This window comes from Canis lupus, chromosome 28 (genome assembly GCF_011100685.1).
Source record: "Canis lupus familiaris isolate Mischka breed German Shepherd chromosome 28, alternate assembly UU_Cfam_GSD_1.0, whole genome shotgun sequence".
Taxonomy (NCBI): domain Eukaryota; kingdom Metazoa; phylum Chordata; class Mammalia; order Carnivora; family Canidae; genus Canis; species Canis lupus.
The window spans coordinates 6626231-6645258 of NC_049249.1; the positions used below are offsets into that span (position 1 = coordinate 6626231).

A 19028-nucleotide genomic window follows, 5' to 3' on the forward strand; every position below is an offset into this window, starting at 1 on the left:
GATTGGAAAGAAGTGAGGATGCTAGTCCTATGAATATTTGGAAAAGACATTACAAGTAGAGCCTGGAAAGAGAAACATGCCTAACAAGTTCATGGGCAGTATGGTGACCAACCAATGTGGCTAGATTGGAGAGAATTAGAGGAAGAATAATAGGGAGTGAATTAGGGGAATAATAATAAGGAATGAGATTAAGGAGGGTTAGATTTCTTTCATCACATTTACAAAAAATGGTTGGCCAAATCTAATTATTAAGATGGGGGAGGATATTTATGGAGAATAATCCTGTATATACCTTAACTCTGCTAATTGTGAATACTGAATAGTTTCATTTGCCTTCTCTTTTGTAATGTTTTATTACTATGCTAGCCTCAATATTTTTGTTCTAGTTATAAAGTAACATTTCCTCAAATTTTCTGGATACATTTTTCATTGGTCAGTTGTCTCTGTTTTTCAAAAGCTAGTAGGATTATAGTATGTTACTCAATATATTAGTTTCCTCCAGGGTACAAAAGCCTAGAAAAGTTATGCTGGGTCAGATTTAGGTTGTTAGACCAAGATCATTTAAGTGGCTTTAAGTGGCCATTTGAGTGGCTCTAGTTTAGCACCGCCTTCAGTCTAGGGCTTGATCCTGGAGTCCCAGGATCGAGTCCCAAATCAGGCTCCCTGCATGGAGCCTGCTTCTTCCTCTATCTGTGCCTCTGCCTCTCTCTGTGTCTCTCATGAATGAATAAATAAAATCTTAAAAAAAAAAAAAAAAAAAGGAGAAGAGCTGATTGTTGATAGGAAGTAAAAAAGACTTGTTAGATTTGAGATTCAGTTTGAAAGCAAGAATTCATGGATCTATTTTACATTCATCAGTAAGAGTAGGAGAGTATTTTTACCCAAAACTTTTTAAATGGTTAATCTTATTTGATACATGAAATTTAGGCAAACCATGTAAGTAGAATATGGCAAAACATTGGTTCAAATGATGGATTCTCTGACATTCATTGTGGTTCACATTATTTTTCATTCACTTTTTAAAATGGTGACTTTTATTTTTTTAGCAATGATAGCACTGATGGGGAACCAGAAGAAAAGAGAAGAAAAATAGCAAATGTTGTTATTAATCAGTCTGCAAATGATTCCAAAGTCTTGATTGATAATGTTCCAGAGAGTTCTTCCTTAATTGAAGAGGTACTATTAAAATGCCCTGAGGTGTCTTTTGAAATCATTATAATTTTTTCATACTAATATGATAGTAGATAGTATTTAATAATCTGCCCATTGAGAGAAATTTTATTGTATCTTTACTTCATTAGTAAAAATTTTAATTATTTAAATTTTAATTAATTAAATTATTTAAAATTTTAAAGCTTATTACTATAGATTTACAAATATTAAATTACTTAAATTGTGAGCATAAATCGGAACTTTTGAATTAGTACTAATTCTGTTTTTCTTATTCAGACAAATGAATGGCCGTTAGAAAGCTTTTGTGAAGAACTTTGCAATGACCTTTTTAATCCCTCCTGGGAGGTAAGATTTCTTTATTCCAGCTTCTCTCAGCTCTATATTTTTTGTTTTTGTTTTTTCTAATGAAGGGAGCCATGTCAAACACAATCTGTTAGGGTCCCTATTCTTTCCCTGTATACCTCTCAGGATACTTACTGACCCAGGCACTTCATATCATTCACCTTCTAAGTAGAAAACTTGAGACTCATTTTCACCTTTCATATACTTTTTGGTCGTTATTTCTTTAGTGATCTGTTAATTTCTTTTCATTTTTTTAGCTGTAGTATCTCTGGCATACCTCTTCCGAATAGTAAAAACTTCCTTTTTAAGTGGACAATTTTAGTGAAGAGCAGTAGTTTCCATCCCATCTTGTTAGTCTCAGAAATGTAAATCTTGATCAGATCCCAGTATATAAAAGAGATGAAAGTGAAATTCCTCTGAAGTTCAGGGTCGGTGGTCTCAAAGCATTCTGTCCTACGTTGGTTGGCTTCTGGGTGATTTAAAAAACAGTGCTCTGGAATACCTTTTAGGGGCATTTCTTCTCTTTGATGTCTTCTGTTTAAAAGTATTCAAGTCTTGAGTGCTTGGGTGGCTCGGTCAGTTAAACATCTGCCTTCAGCTCAGGTCATGAGTTCTGCATTGGGCTCCCTGCTCAGCGGGGAGTCTGCTTCTCTCTCTGCCCTTCCCCCCTGCTGTCTCTCTCAAATAAATACATAAAATAAAATCTTTAAAGTTATTCAAGTCTTACCGTAAATTGAATCTTAAGTGAGTGAATGCAGTGTCAGTGGCCCATTTGCTCCCTTCCAGATGATATTTCAGAAGGCCAGAGGGTGACAGTGAAGCACTAGTCACGAGACAGTTGAATTCTCTTCCTTTCACACTTACTCTGGTAGCTTTGGAACTTAGTTTTAATATATATATTTCTAAAATATTGATGTTGGGTCTATAGGAAACAACATATGATTCTTTCCTCTCTTTTGCTGAGGATAATGCTGAATGCAGGTAAAGGGTAGGGAAGTGACACCCATATAGATTAATATCTTAGAAGGATTTTAGAGGGACACCTGAGTGGCTCAGCGGTTGGGCGCCTGCCTTTGGCTCAGGTCGTGATCCCTGGATCCGGGATCGAGTCCCGCGTCGGGCTCCCTGCGAGGAGCCTGCTTCTCCCTCTGCCTGTGTCTCTGCCTCTCCTCTCAATCTGTGTCTCTCATGAATAAATAAATAAATAAATCTTTAAAAAAAAATAAAGGGTTTTAGAATAATTGTTTTCTTAGCTTGATTTTAGAAAAATTCAATATAACCAAATCATGAAATTAATATACGTAATTTTTCTTGGATAGCAGAGGGATGACACATTCTCACTGTCATTTTGGTTTATTCTGATTTCTTAAAAATTTACTATCCCTTTTTCATATTGAAGAGAAGTTAAACTTAGTTTCTTAAGCATTTAGCCTCTGACAATTGCTTCTTGTTTGTTTTTAGGTTCGGCATGGTGCAGGCACTGGACTTAGGGAAATCCTTAAAGCTCATGGAAAAAGTGGTGGTAAAATGGGAGATAGCACTTTAGAAGAGGTATGTGTAGTAAAGGACCAGTTATCACTATATTTCAGTAGTTGAATTCTTTTCCCAAGCCAGGGAAGTTTCCAGAGCTTGGGCCATGACATAGAAGTAATAAGTAGATAAATAATAAGAAATATGGAAAGCTGAATGTGAGGAAAAAAGTAAAAAGGTTGGGAAGAAGTCTGTTTACTAACATAGAAAGAATGAGCTCATGAGAAAGATATGTTCAGAAACACTAAGTAAGTAAAAAATAGAAGCAAGAGTACTTGAGCCAGGATATAATGGACTGGAAAGTAGAGTAAGAGGGACAGGGGGATAGTTTAGAGGTCATTAAGCAATATGACTGGTATAGCATGAGACACTGGTAGTAGGATAGATACATGACAGATATAATTGAAATCAGAGCAACTTTGAGTAGTTTCTTAATTTCTCTTGGAGTGCAAGTAACAGAATTGATGAATTTTAAAGATTTTGGTATGGTACATTTGAACCTAACTAATCAACAAACAAGATGTGGTTAATATTAGAGATAGTAATTGGACTATTCTATATTTTGGTTATTGTCCAGTCTGTCCCAATATTTAGTTTTGATTTTGGACCTAATGTTTCTTCAGCCGCCAATACAAAGTATGATCTTGATCTGTTAATTAAAAAATGATTGTTTTAACAGATGATTCAGCAGCATCAAGAGTGGTTGGAAGACTTAGTTATTAGACTTCTTTGTGTTTTTGCGTTAGACAGATTTGGAGACTTTGTTTCTGATGAAGTAAGTATCACCTAAGAGAGGCTTTGCCCAATCATATTTCAAATGTAACGGATTAAGTCTTTTGTAATTACGAGTTTTCTTCCTTTCTTGTTCATAGGTTGTAGCACCAGTTCGTGAAACTTGTGCTCAGACATTAGGTGTGGTGTTAAAACACATGAATGAAACAGGAGTTCATAAAACTGTGGATGTGCTGCTTAAATTACTTACACAAGAACAGTGGGAAGTTAGACATGGTGGTCTGCTAGGAATAAAGTATGCTTTGGCAGTTCGTCAGGTAAACACTTCAGTTTTTGAAGCATGTGTGGGAGAGTTATTCCCCCCTTAGTTTATTTTCATTAAGTATATGAAATGGCCCTGGATTCTTAGTGTTACAGATAAGCCAGCCTCTTTGAGGTAGTGTCATAGACCAAGGTGGTGCTAATAAGAATTTAAGTACAAATCAAAAGATGGTTCATTAGGTTTGAAAAACTGTTCCTGTTTCATAGCCAGACCAATTCTCAGAGAGGTTCCTAGTGTATGATCCTATGAGTAGCCCCTGTGGGGCCTCCTTTTGAGGAAACTGAAAGAATAGATTGGAGTTAGAAGCAGAAAGGGATGGCTTTTCCTGCCTTCTCTCACACCCGTTTTGATTGTCATTGGTGTTGAATAAGAGATACAAGTTGAGGTTCCGGCACCAGTGGTATATATGCGTGTGTGTTCAACACAGGGAGTTCATAGTCCTACTTGGAAAAATATTTTCTGATATTTTAAGCCATATTGAATAATAAAGTACTTGATACTGTTGTAGTCTTTTTCAAGTGGGATTAGTTACGCATAAGCTTCTGTTGATGTTATTTTTTTTTGTTTATGTGATTCCTTTTTAATGAAGGTTGGGATTTATGGGGCACCTGGCTGGCTCAGTTGGAGAAGCATATGACTTGATCTCAGGGTTGTGAGTTGGAGCCCCACATTTAGTGTAGAGATTACTTAAAAGAATAAACCTAAAAAAATTATGATTTATGCTTTCATATGATAAATTTAATAAAAAATGTTTAAGTACAATAATTGTATTATGGAAGATTAATCTGTTTTGATACACTGTTTTACAGGATGTAATTAATACTTTATTGCCTAAAGTTTTAACTAGAATAATTGAAGGACTTCAGGACCTTGATGATGATGTCAGAGCTGTTGCTGCAGCATCATTAGTACCTGTGGTAGAAAGCCTTGTGTATCTTCAGACACAGAAGGTAAATTAAATCTTTTCGCATTTTCTTCTATAGAGCTTGTTTATATTCACGGTGTAGAGTATTAGGAAAAACATTAAGTACTTTTTTCTCCTTCATCCTCCATTTTCTTTTTTCTTAAGATTTTATTTTTAAGTAATCTCTACATCCAGTGTGGGGCTCAAATTTACGGCCTTGAGATTGAGAGTTGTGTGCCCCACCAGCTGAGCCAGCCAGGCACCCCATCCTCCATTTTTCTTATGACAGATAGTCCTCTAATGTATGCAATTTCCATTATATATTATCCTTGGAGGAGTGAATTTTGTCTATTAATTTTCTTCTCCTTCATGTAGAGAGTATATATAAGGAACTTCTTTGAGAAGAAAGCAACCGTTTTTTCTTTATTTTACTCCTTGTTTTTAGGCATATGGGATTTTTGTTTGTTTTGATTTTGGTTTTGGCTTTAGGTTTTTTAATCTGGTCTCATTTTTTGAAATGCCTCTTTTAAGATCTGATTTTCAAATTATCAAAATCAGAACATGAATATTTGGAAGTGCAGTAAGCAGTATTTATTTAAAAGCTCAAAAACTAAATTTGTCTTTTCATGATGATTAGTATTGTATTAAATATATTTAAGTTGCTTTACACAGAGGGTCATGTCTTGTATATGTACACTATATTGTTCTCAGAGTTTTTTTTTTTTTTTTTTAAATAAAATAGAGTATTGGCGTAATAATGAGTATTGGCTACCTTATTTCTTGAATTCTCCCTCCCGTTATGAGCCTGGTTTGGAAGGGAAGCACCAAAGTAGAGTTGAGTGGCATTTAAAGAGGGGTAGAGAATTAATATAAGTAAATAACATCTCCCTCCTCCTTAATTTTGCTCAAAACTGTTACTATCCAAAGGTGTGAGGATTATATGTTTTCGAATTAGTAGTGACTGAAGTTTGGCATAGCTTGTGCATATTTTGTGTAAAATGTTTTCTTAATAACTGATCTTATAGGTACCCTTCATTATAAATACATTATGGGATGCTCTGCTGGAACTAGATGATCTTACAGCTTCAACAAATAGTATTATGACTCTTCTTTCATCCTTATTAACTTATCCTCAGGTCCAACAATGCAGGTAATTATTTGTAGTTAGTGGAATAAAGTAAAAAGTGTTTACATACATTTCCAGATAATGAAACCTAAGAATACAATCGTAGAGCATCTTTAAGAACAGCACTGTGAGTTGGGGATGCCAAAGACTATATTCTCAAGCAGCCTTTTCTTCTTTAATCTCTAACCACTGGCGCATTTGAGGCAGGAAATTAAAAAGGTCATCTCCTTTACCCTTTCGTTGCATTGGTTTTATAATTCTTCTCTTGTTCATACTATTATAGTTAACTTCAGAAATATAATGGAATAGCAAAATAAGTGCCTGTAAAAGCAAGTGAAGAGAAAAAGTGGCAGGGCATATATGGAATTTCCTAATTTTCAGGTATTTTTAATTAATAATGAAAGCTATAGGCATTAAATGAGTTCATCTGTGTGAAAGCCCTTTTCAAGCTGCAAAATGCAAGAGTTATTTTTAATTGTACTAAATCAGAGGTTGGCAGACTTTTTCGATGAAAGTCCAGATGGTGGTATTTTGGTTTTGTGGGCCATGTGATCATTGTCAAAAGTACTCAGCAATGCCATTCTAATACAAAAGCATCCATAGACAGTATATAAAGGAATGGATATGGCTGTGTTCCAATAAAACTTTATTTAAAAAATTGGGTAGAGTGGGTTTGGACCATAAGCCTTTGTTAATAACTACCCTAAATAAAGGACTTAGGACTTAAAAGAAAAATCATTAAGTAGACAGTGTCAGGAAAGTTAAATAACGTAAGAAAATGAAAGTAGTAGTGAAAATTCTGTTAATTCAATGTGATAGATATAATGTGGTTTTTAATTTCTTTCAAAGTTGCCTTATTAGAAAGTTTGCTTCATATATTTGGCAGATACTTTCCATCTTATGTAAGAAATAAATGCAGCATGTCATTAGGAACATGAATAGTTACACTATTAACAAGACCTTATTATAATGTTTTTACATAGTTGGAGTCTTATGTCTCTGTGTGCATGTGTTTAAATTAAAATTTTATAAATAAATTTACTAAATGTTTAAGTAAATGTAAGAAGTGATGTTCATACAAACCTGTAAGTAATGAAAATAGTGTTAAAAGATAGACATTCTGAGGGGAACCACAAAAGAATGGATAGTTACACCTGCCATATTCTTTTTTATTCACGCCTTTTTCTACAGTTACATATTTTAAATGCTGTTATACATCATCATTTCCTAATTCAAGGTAATTTTTATAGTAAATGACTCATGTATGTGCGGGAATTCTGTGGTTCAAGTTGTTAGCATAGATGTGGCATTTCTTGCTTTTCCATTTAAATTCTAATCTGTGAGAAGGAAGATATTTGAGTTTTCTTAACTTAGTAATGTTAAATAAAGATAATGAATTTCAAAACTACTACCATACAACCTCTTGCTCATTTGATATGTGACAGAGATGACCCCAAAAGGAAATGTAAGTTATGTGCATCTATTGATTACCTATTGGGGTTAGCCATGGGCAAGAATGAATTAACAATCTTGATTTTGTGTAGCCTGACTACCAGTTAGGATACATATCCCATTTTCATGAGTAAGAACAGATTGAAAATAAGGACAGTTATATTAGAAAGTTTATTTGAAAAAGGTAATTCATGCTATTAGTGCCGTAGAACCTAATATTTCTTTTGCCTGCATTTGCTCTGGCTATTGTGGTGCTATAATACCAGTTCTGAATGAGGATGTTAAATGAATGTTCATATGAAAACTGTATTATCTTTTTAAAATTTATTCATCAGGAAAGATACTAGGTCCACAAGGACATATTTAGATAACGTATTAACATAGTTACAACTGAGAATGAGTAACATTGTGTTTTCTTTATTAGTATTCAGCAGTCACTCACAGTTTTAGTTCCACGTGTCTGGCCTTTTTTGCATCACACTATATCATCAGTTCGAAGAGCAGCACTGGAAACTCTATTTACATTATTATCAACACAGGACCAGGTAAGAACTAATAATTATGTCTAGTGATCTTGAAATTATATAAAATAATTTTATAAAATAAATCTGACCACCAGGTTACTCTTGCTACATATCCAAAGATCAGAAGAATGCTGGACTTAATAGCGGTGGTATGGTGACCATGTAGACACATAAGAATATAATCCCCATGAGGGCAGGAACATTTTTATATTTTGCTCTAGGTCATATTCCCAGTGCTTAGAATAGTACTTAACACATAGGAGGCCTTCAACAAATTTTTTGAGTGGAAGATGGATTGAATAGTCTGTTAGAGACCTATTCAGTTTTTGCTTGCTTTTTGTGGTTAACAGCTGGATGGTTGTTAGAATTGGCAGAGCTCATTCCAGATTAGGAGGCTACAGTTGGAGCTCTACAGTATGATTCCTTAAGAATGATGATGAAATTGCTAGGCACTTGCCTCTTCCTTAAGAATTACTCAATCTTAAGAGCATAGTATTTCCAAGGATAGTATACTTCAGGAGTCACACATGGAAATGCTTTGAAAGATCATCAGGTAATGTCACTGCTGACTTGAGGAGTCTTTGCCCTGCTTATAAAAGGCTTCACATTTTTATTTTAAAAATAACAATAGGTCAAACAAAATACTAGAATTTGGGGAAATATCATAAAGAGTCATTCTGACATGCTGTTATTTGTGGGTACCACAGTTTGAGCCAGTGATCCTTAAAAAGCAGCAGTTGGGGCAGCCCGGGTGGCTCAGTGGTTTAGCACCGCCTTTGGCCCAGGGTGTGGTCCTGGAGACCCGGGATCGAGCCCCACGTCAGGCTCCCTGCATGGAATGGAGCCTGCTTCTCCCTCTGCCTGTGTCTGTGCCTTTCTCTCTCTCTCTGTCTCTCATGAATAAATAAATTAAATCTTTAAAAAAAAAATTGATTTTTTTCATTTTACTTATTTATTTTTATTTTTTTCTTTTTCTTTTTTTCTTTTTTATACTTACTTATTTTTAGACAGTAGATTATAGTATAGGTAAATATCTCTCTTGTGTTCATGCCCTTCTGTGTGAATTAGGAATATTAAAAGAGGGGAATATTCCACATAGACTTGCTTTAATCAGCATGGTATTGTGTTGTATTTCTGTGATTCTGTATCTGTAAATTTGGTTTTGCCTTATTTTTAAATTTTATCTAATCAGAATCGTCTGAGGAAAAACCTTCAGATTTGTTTTATAACCCCCAGTTGATCAGGCATGGGTTCATATGACAACTGGCATGGGTTCTGAATTTTCATTTCATTTTTGTATTGTGGTATTTGATTCTTAAATAAATTCTTTTTTTTTTAAATTTATTTATTTATGATAGTCACATAGAGAGAGAGAGGCAGAGACATAGGCAGAGGGAGAAGCAGGCTCCATGCACCGGAAGCCCGACGTGGGATTCGATCCCGGGTCTCCAGGATCGCGCCCCGGGCCAAAGGCAGGCGCCAAACCCCTGCGCCACCCAGGGATCCCTGATTCTTAAATAAATTCTTAAATAAAGTTCTTAAATTTACTTTGGTTAGCCCTCTTGAAGTTACCAGATTTCTTCACTTCATGGTTTTCTTTATTATTTTTCTAACAGACTTTTAAGAGCAGTTTAGGTTTACTGAAAAATTGGGCAAGAAGCACATATTTCTTATATGCCCCTACACACACACACACACACACACACATTTTCCCCATAGTTAACATCTTGCATTCGTGTAGTACTTTTTAAAAAAAATTTTGAGGGAGGGTGAGGGGCAGAGAGAGAAAGAATCTTAAGCAGATCCCATCCCATACCCATTGTGGAGCCTGATGGTTTGAACTAACAACCCTGAGATCATGACCTGTGCTGAAATCTAGAGTTGGGTAGTTAACCAACTGAGCCACTCAGGTGCCCCAGTATGTTCCATTGATCCATTAACTAAAGTCCATAGTTTACATTAGAATTTACTCTTTGTATTGTAGATTGTATGGGTTTTGACAAATGTCCAGTGATATGTTTCCACCATTGCAGTATCATACAAAATAAAAAAGTGCCTGTGCTCCATCTATGGATCCCTCTTTTCCTCTTTCCAAATTCTTTTTTTTTTTTTTTTAAGATTTTATTTATTTATTCATGAGAAACACAGAGAGAGAGGCAGAGACACAGGCAGAGGGAGAAGCAGGCTCTCTGTGGGGAGCCCGATGTGGGACTCTATCCGGGGACTCTGGGATCACACCCTGAGCCAAAGGCAGATGCTCAACCACTGAGCCACGAGGCATCCCCATTTACTGACTTATTGAAGGATATCTTGGTTGCTTCCTGTTTTGGGCAATTATGAATAAAGTTTTATTATTTTTTTTTAATTAGAGCAAGCACATAAGATGGGAGGGGCAGAGGGGGAGAGTGAGAATCAGACTCCCCTCTGAGTGGGGAGCTGGATGCAAGGCTCTATCCCAGGACCCTGAGATCATGACCTTAGCTGAAATCAGACACTTAACCAATTGAGCCACCAAGGTGCCCATGAATGAAGTTTGAAACATTATGTGCAAGTTTTTATATGCGAAAGTTTTCATTGCACTTAGGTAAACCCCAGAGAGCACAAGGAGTATGTTTAATTTTATAAGAAATTGTCTTCCAGAATTGCCGTACCATTTGGCATTTCCATCAGTGGTGAATGAGAGTTCTTGTTGCTCCACATCCTTACAAACATTGAATGTTGTCACTGTTGCAGATTTTAGCCTTTCTAATAAATGTGTAATGGAATCTTATAGTTTAAATTCCCCAATGATAGATGATGTTTTGAGCATCTTTTCATATGCTTATTTGCCATCTATATCTCTTCTTTAGTGAAGTGTCTATTCAGGTCTTTTCCCTTTTTAAAAAATTGAGTTGTTTTCTTACTCTTGAATTTTAAAATTTCTTTGTGTATTTCTTTTTTAAGTTTTATTTATTTAAGTAATCTCTTTACCCAATGTGAGGTTCAAGCTCATGACCCTGACTGAGATCAAGAGTTCTACGCTCTCGTGATTGACCCAGCCAGGTGCCCCTCTTCGGCCGTTGTCAGTCCTTTCCCTTATTATTTCCTAATATTAATCTGGAGTCAAGAAATATTTTCAAGTCCACCTCTGTAACCCAGCTGTAACCATGTTATATTTATTTGATGAAAAAATTTTTTCTGTAACAATGTTATATTTATTTGATGAATTTTTTAAAAAGATTTATTTATTTATTCATGAGAGAGACAGAGAGAGGCAGAGACCTAGGCAGAGGGAGAGGTAGGCTCTTCACAGGAGCCCAGGATCACGACCTGAGATGAAGGCAGCTGCCCAATCGTTGAGCCACCCAGGTGTCCCTATTTGATGAATTTTTTAAAAAATCCAGTATAGTTAACATAGTGTTATATCAGTTTCAGGTGTACAACATCGTGATTCGGGTACCTGAGTGGCTCAGTTGGTTAAGCAGGCACTTACCTTTGGCTCAGGTCATGATCTCATGGCCCTGGGATTGAGCCCCACATTGAGCTCCTGGTTCACTGGAGAGTTTGCTTCTCTTCTTCCTTTCCTCCTGCCTGTCACGCCTCTCATGCTTGCTCACTTGCTCTCTCAAATAAAAACAAAACAGGGGCAGCCCCGGTGGCTCAGCGGTTTAGCGCTGCCTTCAGCCCAAGGCGTGATCCTGGAGACCTGGGATCGAGTCCCACGTCGGGCTCCCTGCATGGGGCCTGCTTCTCCCTCTGCCTGTGTCTCTGCCTCTCTCTCTCAATGTCTCTCTCATGAATAAATAAATAAAATCTTAAAAAAATAAATAAAAACAAAACAAAACAAACCCACACAACTAATACAGTGATTCAATAATTCTATATATTAGTACTCATCACGATAAGTATCCTCTTGATCCACTTCACCTGCTCTACCCATCTATCCTCTGGTAACCATCAATTTGTTCTCTATGATTTAGTCTGTTTTTCTGGTTTATCTGTTGTTTTGTTCGTTTTGTTAAATTTCACATTTATGATTAAAATCTTATGGTATTTGTCTTTCTCTAACTTATTTCACTTAGCATTATGTTCTCTAGATCATTCGTTTTGCAAATGGCAAGATTTTATTTTGTCCATTTTTATGGCTAGTATTTCTGTGTATGCATGTGTGTGCGCATAACGTATCCCACATTTTCTTTATCCATTCATCTATCACTGGACACTGGGCTGCTTCCATATTTTGACTATTGTAAATATTGCTGCAATAAATGTAGAGATGCATGTATCTTTAAATTAATGTTTTCATATTCTTTGGGTAAATACCCAAAAGAACAATTAACTGGATCATTTGGATGTTTTAACTGTTTGATAAATCTCCATACTGTTTTCCACACTGGCTGTACCAGTTTGCATTCCAACCAGCAGTGCACAAGAATTCCTTTTTCTCCACATCCTTGCCAGCACCTCTTGTTTCTTGTGTTGTGAATTTTAGCCATTCTGACAACTGTGATGTGATATCTCATTGTAGTTTTGATTTGCATTTCCTTGATGATGAGCAGTGTTGAGCATCTTTTCATGTGTGTGTTGGCCATCTGTATGTCTTCTTTGAAGAAATGTCTGTCTTCTGCCCATTTTTAAATTGGATTACTTGGCGGTTTTTTTGGTGCTGAGTTTTCTAAGTTCTTTTTTCTTTTTTTTTTTTTAAGATTTTATTTATTTATTTATTTATTTATTTATTTATTCATTCATTCATTCATTCATTCATTCATTCAAGAGAGACACACAGAGAGAAGCAGAGAGGCAGAGGGAGAAGCAGGCTCTCTGTGGGAAGCCCGATGTGGGACTCAATCCCAGGACCCCAGGATCATGCCCTGAGTCAAAGGCAGACGCTCAACCACTGAGCCACCCAGGCGTCCCTCTAAGTTCTTTTTTATATTTTGAATACTACCCTTTTATTGGATATGTCATTTGCAAACATCTTCTCCCATTCGTAGGTTGCCTTTTAGTTTTGTTGATTGTTTCCTTTGCTGTACAGAACCTTTTTGTTTTGATGTAGTCCTAGTAGTTTATTTTTTGCTTTTGTTTCCCTTGCTTGAGGAGACATGTCTAAAAAAATGTTGCTATGGCCATGCCAGAGAAATTACTGCCTGTGCTCTCTTGTAGGATTTTTATGGTTTCAAGCACACATGTAGGTCCTTAATCCATTTTGAGTTTTATTTTTGTGTCCAGTTTCATTCTTTTTTTTTTTTTTAAAGACTTCATTTATTTATTCATGAGAGACAGAGAGAGAGAGGCAGAGACATAGGCAGAGGGAGAAGCAGGCTCCCTGTGGGGAGCCTGATGTGGAACTCAATCCCAGGACCCTGCGATCATGCCCTGAGTCAAAGGCAGATGCTCAACCACTGAGCCACCCAGGTGCCCCTGGATCAAAACTTTCTAGTTTCATTTTACTTTTTTTTTTTTAAATAATGGGCCACATTTAATATATGGCCCACCTTTTCAATAATGTATCTCCATTCCTCTCTCTGTGATCCCACTACCATTGCCTGGTTCAAGCTTGTGCACTTCTCAAATACATCAATTCATCACCTTTCAAACTGGTCTCTCTGCCTCCATTTTGGTTCTCACCCCCATTTGGTCTTTCATGGTGCTGAGTGGGATTGTTATAAAATGCAATGCTAATCATTGGACTCCTTATTTAGACTCTTCAACTGTTTTTTAATATTCTTCACTAGTTTGGCACAGAAGACTTTCCAGATATTGGCTCTTCCTCCTCTATAGCCTCTTTTTTTCATTCAAGTACACTTTGTATAGCCAAACCAAACCACTTCGTAGGGAGCATGAAATAGGAACTTGTAAGCAAACCTGAACTAGTTTCATTTGGTAAGAACATAAAAACAAGGTGTAACCTTTTTGTTAAACTAGCAGTTTGGTGATCAAAGTGAAGAAATTTACTACTTGATTTTACTTTCTGTACTATCTCTTTAGCCCATGAGTGTTTTTATGCGTACAAGAGTGTATCTGTGAATCTGTATGTCTGTCAGTCAACTACTTTCCTGGAATATCTAGTATTGTTACCAGTTAGCGCTGTAGCTTGAACTTGACTCCTTAATCTAGAAAAACATGTTGGACTTTAATCTTTTGTTCTCCTGATAGGGTCAACTTTTCCATTCCACTTGCATCACAGCCACTTTGAGTTATTACAAAATTTCAGTTACATACATCATTGACTATTTGAAAAGCAAGCTTTAGCATGAAACATATTTAGCATGAAGATATATATGAGATTGAGTTGGAATCTCAGGATCTAGGATGTAAGAAATTTCTCATATGCATATGTAGAGGGGAAAAGAAAGACCAAAAGACTATATTTAACTAAGACTGGCATTAGAGAACATTAGCTAGTTAGGTGTTGGCCAGATTTTACAAAGGTATTGAAGGGCAAGAGCAAAGGTTAAAATAACTCATCTGACTTTCAATAAATATTGATTGGACAAATGAGTAGAACAGAGCATTATAAATTGTGTAAATATGGAGTTTACTTCATTTTTGTGTTTTTTTTTTTTCTTTCAGCAGTGGCCCAAAATGGGATTTCAGATCAAATTAATGAAAAAAAACTCTGTAATTCATTGCTTAGTTGTGCTTCTTTCCAAATCTCCTCCCCTGAAACCCCAAATCACTTGATAACAGAGATAAGAAATGATGATGAATTTATCTACAGGCAGGAATCAAGTGTTGGTGGGAGTGATGATCAGACTTCTGCTTTTTTCCACATCTATAACCATTTTGTGGGAATGCTTGTGGGAAAATAAAAGAAGGGGTATAGCAAAAAGGTATTGGCAAGAGCTTACCCTGTCAGTTTTACAAATTTGGCATTTATTGCCAACTAAAATTGTGGAAAATTTCACATATAACTAACTACTCTCCATGACATGGGACCATTTCCTGTAAGAAATATGAATTTATTCAACAAATAATTTAGTGCCTACCTATGTCCTTACAATTCTTTAGATACTCATCAGTAAAAGACAAGGTCATTGCCCTTCTGTAGAGCTTAAAACAGGAAATTAAACAAGACAGGAGAAACAGGCAACTAGACAAGCTCTAATAACAAAATGAGGTGTAAGCATCTGGTAGGGAAAGTAGACGATGCTGTTGGATCCTTGCTAGTGGGGTGAGTGAAGGCCAGGGAACACACCCTACTAAAAGTGAAGTTTAAGCTGAGATCTGAAGGATGAATAGAATTAAGGGAAAAGCAGAGTAAAGGTCAGGAACAGCATGTGAAACTCTGGAAGCAGGAGAGTGCATGATTGTACTAAAGAGGAAGTGAAAGCAAATTGGCTGGAGGGTAGAGTGTGAGTGAGTATAGTTGGCTAGAAGTTTCATCTTGATCTTCAGGTACAGTGAGCTGATAGTCCTATTTCTGTTTGTCATCAACTCAGTTTACTCTGAGTTCCAAGAAGGCAGAAGACAGCAAAGAACATCAATCTTAATAAAGCAACTGGAGGGATCCCTGGGTGGCGCAGCGGTTTAGGGCCTGCCTTTGGCCCGGGGCGTGATCCTGGAGACCCAGGATCGAATCCCACGTCGTTGGGCTCCCGGTGCATGGAGCCTGCTTCTCTCTGCCTCTCTCTCTCTCTCTCTCTGTGACTATCATAAATAAATAAAAATTAAAAAAAAAATAAAGCAACTGGAAAGAAACTACCCCATCTATGTCACACTCCATAACAATTAGCCATTTCCTTAGTAATTCCCACAAATGCCTTCCCCTCCCATCTGATGCTTACTACAAAAATGTTGGGGACTACATTTAGGACTAACATAAAATGCTAATAATTGCTCTGTTAATTATTTAATACAGACCAAAAATTTTTTTCAAAGGCATTTGAAAAGCTTGAATTCACATATAACTTGAGTAATAGTGTTCCTGATTATAGTTAATTTAAACTTGGTGAAGGTATGGGACGCCTGGGTGGCTTAGTGGTTGAGTGCATCTGCCTTTGGCTCAGGGCGTGATCCTGGAGTCCCGAGATTGAGTTCTCGCATTGGCTCCCTGCATGGAGCCTGCTTCTCCCTCTGCTTGTGTCTCTGCCTCTCTCTTTCTGTGTCTCTCATGAATGAATAAATAAAATCTTAAAAAAAAAAAAACACAAAAAACTTGGTGAAGTAAACAGACTGGTAGGAATTTTTCTGTATTTTAGTTTACACTATGCTAGACTAGTGCTAGGTGGTCATCAGCACTTTGTAGATATTCCCTAGATTGGGGGGAAATTTTTGATAAGTAGAGTCCTAGTTAGTAGCATACTAAAAGTCTATTAACTACTTTAATTAAAAAAGTTTGGAAAGAGGAATTCCAAGGAGGGTAGTCTCTAAGGGACTGAGGAATAATATGCTCCTCAATGTACTTCATTCCCCCACCAATCTAGTTAAAAAAACTTATAAATACAAAGCAGTAGCATTAGATTTCCTGCCTAAATCATTGTATACTGGAAGACAGGTGCAAAATTAGTCAAAACAAGTGGGCAGACTTTCAGATCTGCAAGAGATAGATTGGCCCTGGATGGGCCAGATTATACATTGTGATTTTTTCAGGTAATAGTAAGCTAATTACTTTCTGCAGCCAAATCGAAAAGATGTTTGCACAATTGTTCAGGTGAAGTGAATTTGGCCTTCAGGTGTTTCCCCAGTTTTATCTTGTATTTTCTACTAAGCAGACTTTATGCTATGCTACTAGAGAATCTGCATTTTTAAAATACTAGTTTTTCTGGTGATATTTAATTTCTCCAAATCATTAGAATAAGAAGTGCAATACTGTTGCTCCAAAATCTTGTAAAAATTTATCACCCAGTCGAACATTTTGGTAAAGTCATACCATCGTTTCATGGTAACACTTGTATTATTTGACTTGTAACTCTTCAAATAAGCTAACACTCAAGAATTATATACTATAGATTTGATGCTGTTTTTGTTTTCAGAACTCTTCATCTTGGCTTATACCTATCCTGCCTGATATGCTTCGACACATTTTTCAGTTTTGTGTTTTAGAAAGCAGCCAGGAAATTCTGGACCTCATTCACAAGGTACACAATAAATATATCTGTACTCTTTTCCCTGATAGCTTGGTAGATTTTTAAAATTTTTCATAATTGGTGTACGTTATTGGTCAAGGATTTTACGAAACTAGAAATCAAGACACTTGAAAAGCGTGGAGATCTATAAAATGAAACAAAGAAATAGGCCTTTTATGGAGTATAATAGTTAATTCTACTAGGCAAGTATTTTAAGCACTTTCTGATAGCCTCAATACAGAAAATAAATGAAAACACTTTTTCTGCATCATTTATTTTGCTGTTTATCCATATGCTTATTGATCCTGCAAAGTATCTTTTGGGATCATTGGTAATATATAGAGTCTTGATTGTTGTGGTTTGGATTTATATTTTTTTCCTTACTTAGCAAGATTGGTCATATGTGTTAGAATCTTTAAAAAAGAGGCACTTGATATATTTAATAAATGCTTATGTAGGGAAATGGTACTCTTGTAATTCAGTCTTGAGTTCTTGCCCCTGAGGCAGCTTGTTGTTAACAGCCTTGGATTAACAGTGGTATTTTTATGTGTTTTTAGTTACATTTAATATTAGGCATCAAGAAAGGTACCTTATTGAGTAAGATCATGAATCAAGATTTGTTCTTAATTTTATGCTAGGATATTATTACCTCTAACTTTAGCAGAGGATCTCTATCAGAAGCTGTTATATCTTGAATATGTGTGTGGTTTTGTTTGTTTTTAAGATTTTATCTGACAGAGCATAAGTTGAGGGAGGGGGAGGGGCAGTGGGAGAGGGAGAGGGAGAAGCAGACTCTGCACTGAGCACAGAGCTTGACTTGAGGATTGATGCGGGCCTCGATACTAGGACCCTGAGATCATGACCAGAGCCAAAGGTAGACTCTTAACCAACTGAGCTACCCAGGTGCCCCTAAAGTGTGTGTGTTGACTATAGGACTGCATTAGTATCAAGATTTATGATTATATGCAAAGGATTTCAATGACTGAACTTTTGACAACTCTTATATTTATGGCTATCTTATATTTTAAATGATATTCACAAAATATTGAAGGAAATTCTTTGTATTCCTCTCTTGAAAACTTTTTGTTTTTTAGTATACAAACCTATCAAAAAGCTGTATTTAAAATTAAGCCTTTAAAAAAAAATAAAATAAAATAAAAAATAAAAAAATAAAATTAAGCCTTTATATTGACTTTAAAATTGGTTTTTCTGCTGTTTCCTACTTTTTTTTTTAAAATTCAGTATCCCCCCAAAAAAAATTCAGTATCCCTAAAAATAAGTGTTAGATTTTTTAAGTATTAGATTTTATTATTTTTTATTTTTTATTTTTTAAAAGATTTTTTACTATTTATTTAAATACACAGAGAGGAGAGAGAGAGAGAGAGGCAGACACAGGCAGAGGGAGAAGCAGACTTCATGCAGGGAGCCTGATGTGGGACTCGATCTTGGGTCTCCAGGATCACGCCCTGGGCTGAAGGTGGCGCTAAACTGCTGAGCCACCAGAGCTGCCCCTAAGTATTAGATTTTAATAAGTATTAGATTTTACTAGCCCTTACTAGAAAAATTTCACTTTTCACGGTTCTCTTTTATTCTGTAGGTTTGGATGGAACTGCTGAGCAAGGCTTCAGTTCAGTATGTGGTAGCAGCTGCTTGTCCATGGATGGGTGCTTGGCTTTGCCTAATGATGCAACCTTCTCATTTACCTATTGATTTAAATATGTTGCTAGAAGTAAAAGCTAGAGCCAAGGTAAGTGTAGAGGGACATAATATATTTGTATGTTCAGTTCTGGTTATTAATATGGTAACCATGTAAGAAATTTGTATTGGTTTATTTTAACCATGATTTAATTAATTTAATGTACGGAGAAATTATTAT

General features: G+C 36.1%; 1 protein-coding gene across 1 annotated transcript in view; it reads left to right on the forward strand.

Moving 5' to 3' along the window:
• Positions 1 to 19028, forward strand: part of BTAF1 (B-TFIID TATA-box binding protein associated factor 1) — a 95308-nt gene that overhangs the window by 32354 nt on the left and 43926 nt on the right. The window contains exons 7-16 of the mRNA XM_038578185.1: positions 1047 to 1176; positions 1450 to 1518; positions 2977 to 3066; positions 3725 to 3820; positions 3918 to 4094; positions 4909 to 5049; positions 6029 to 6153; positions 8006 to 8126; positions 17060 to 17164; positions 18750 to 18899. Coding sequence (XP_038434113.1) covers positions 1047 to 1176; positions 1450 to 1518; positions 2977 to 3066; positions 3725 to 3820; positions 3918 to 4094; positions 4909 to 5049; positions 6029 to 6153; positions 8006 to 8126; positions 17060 to 17164; positions 18750 to 18899 — 1204 coding nt within the window. The remainder of the gene's footprint in view (positions 1 to 1046; positions 1177 to 1449; positions 1519 to 2976; positions 3067 to 3724; positions 3821 to 3917; positions 4095 to 4908; positions 5050 to 6028; positions 6154 to 8005; positions 8127 to 17059; positions 17165 to 18749; positions 18900 to 19028) is intronic.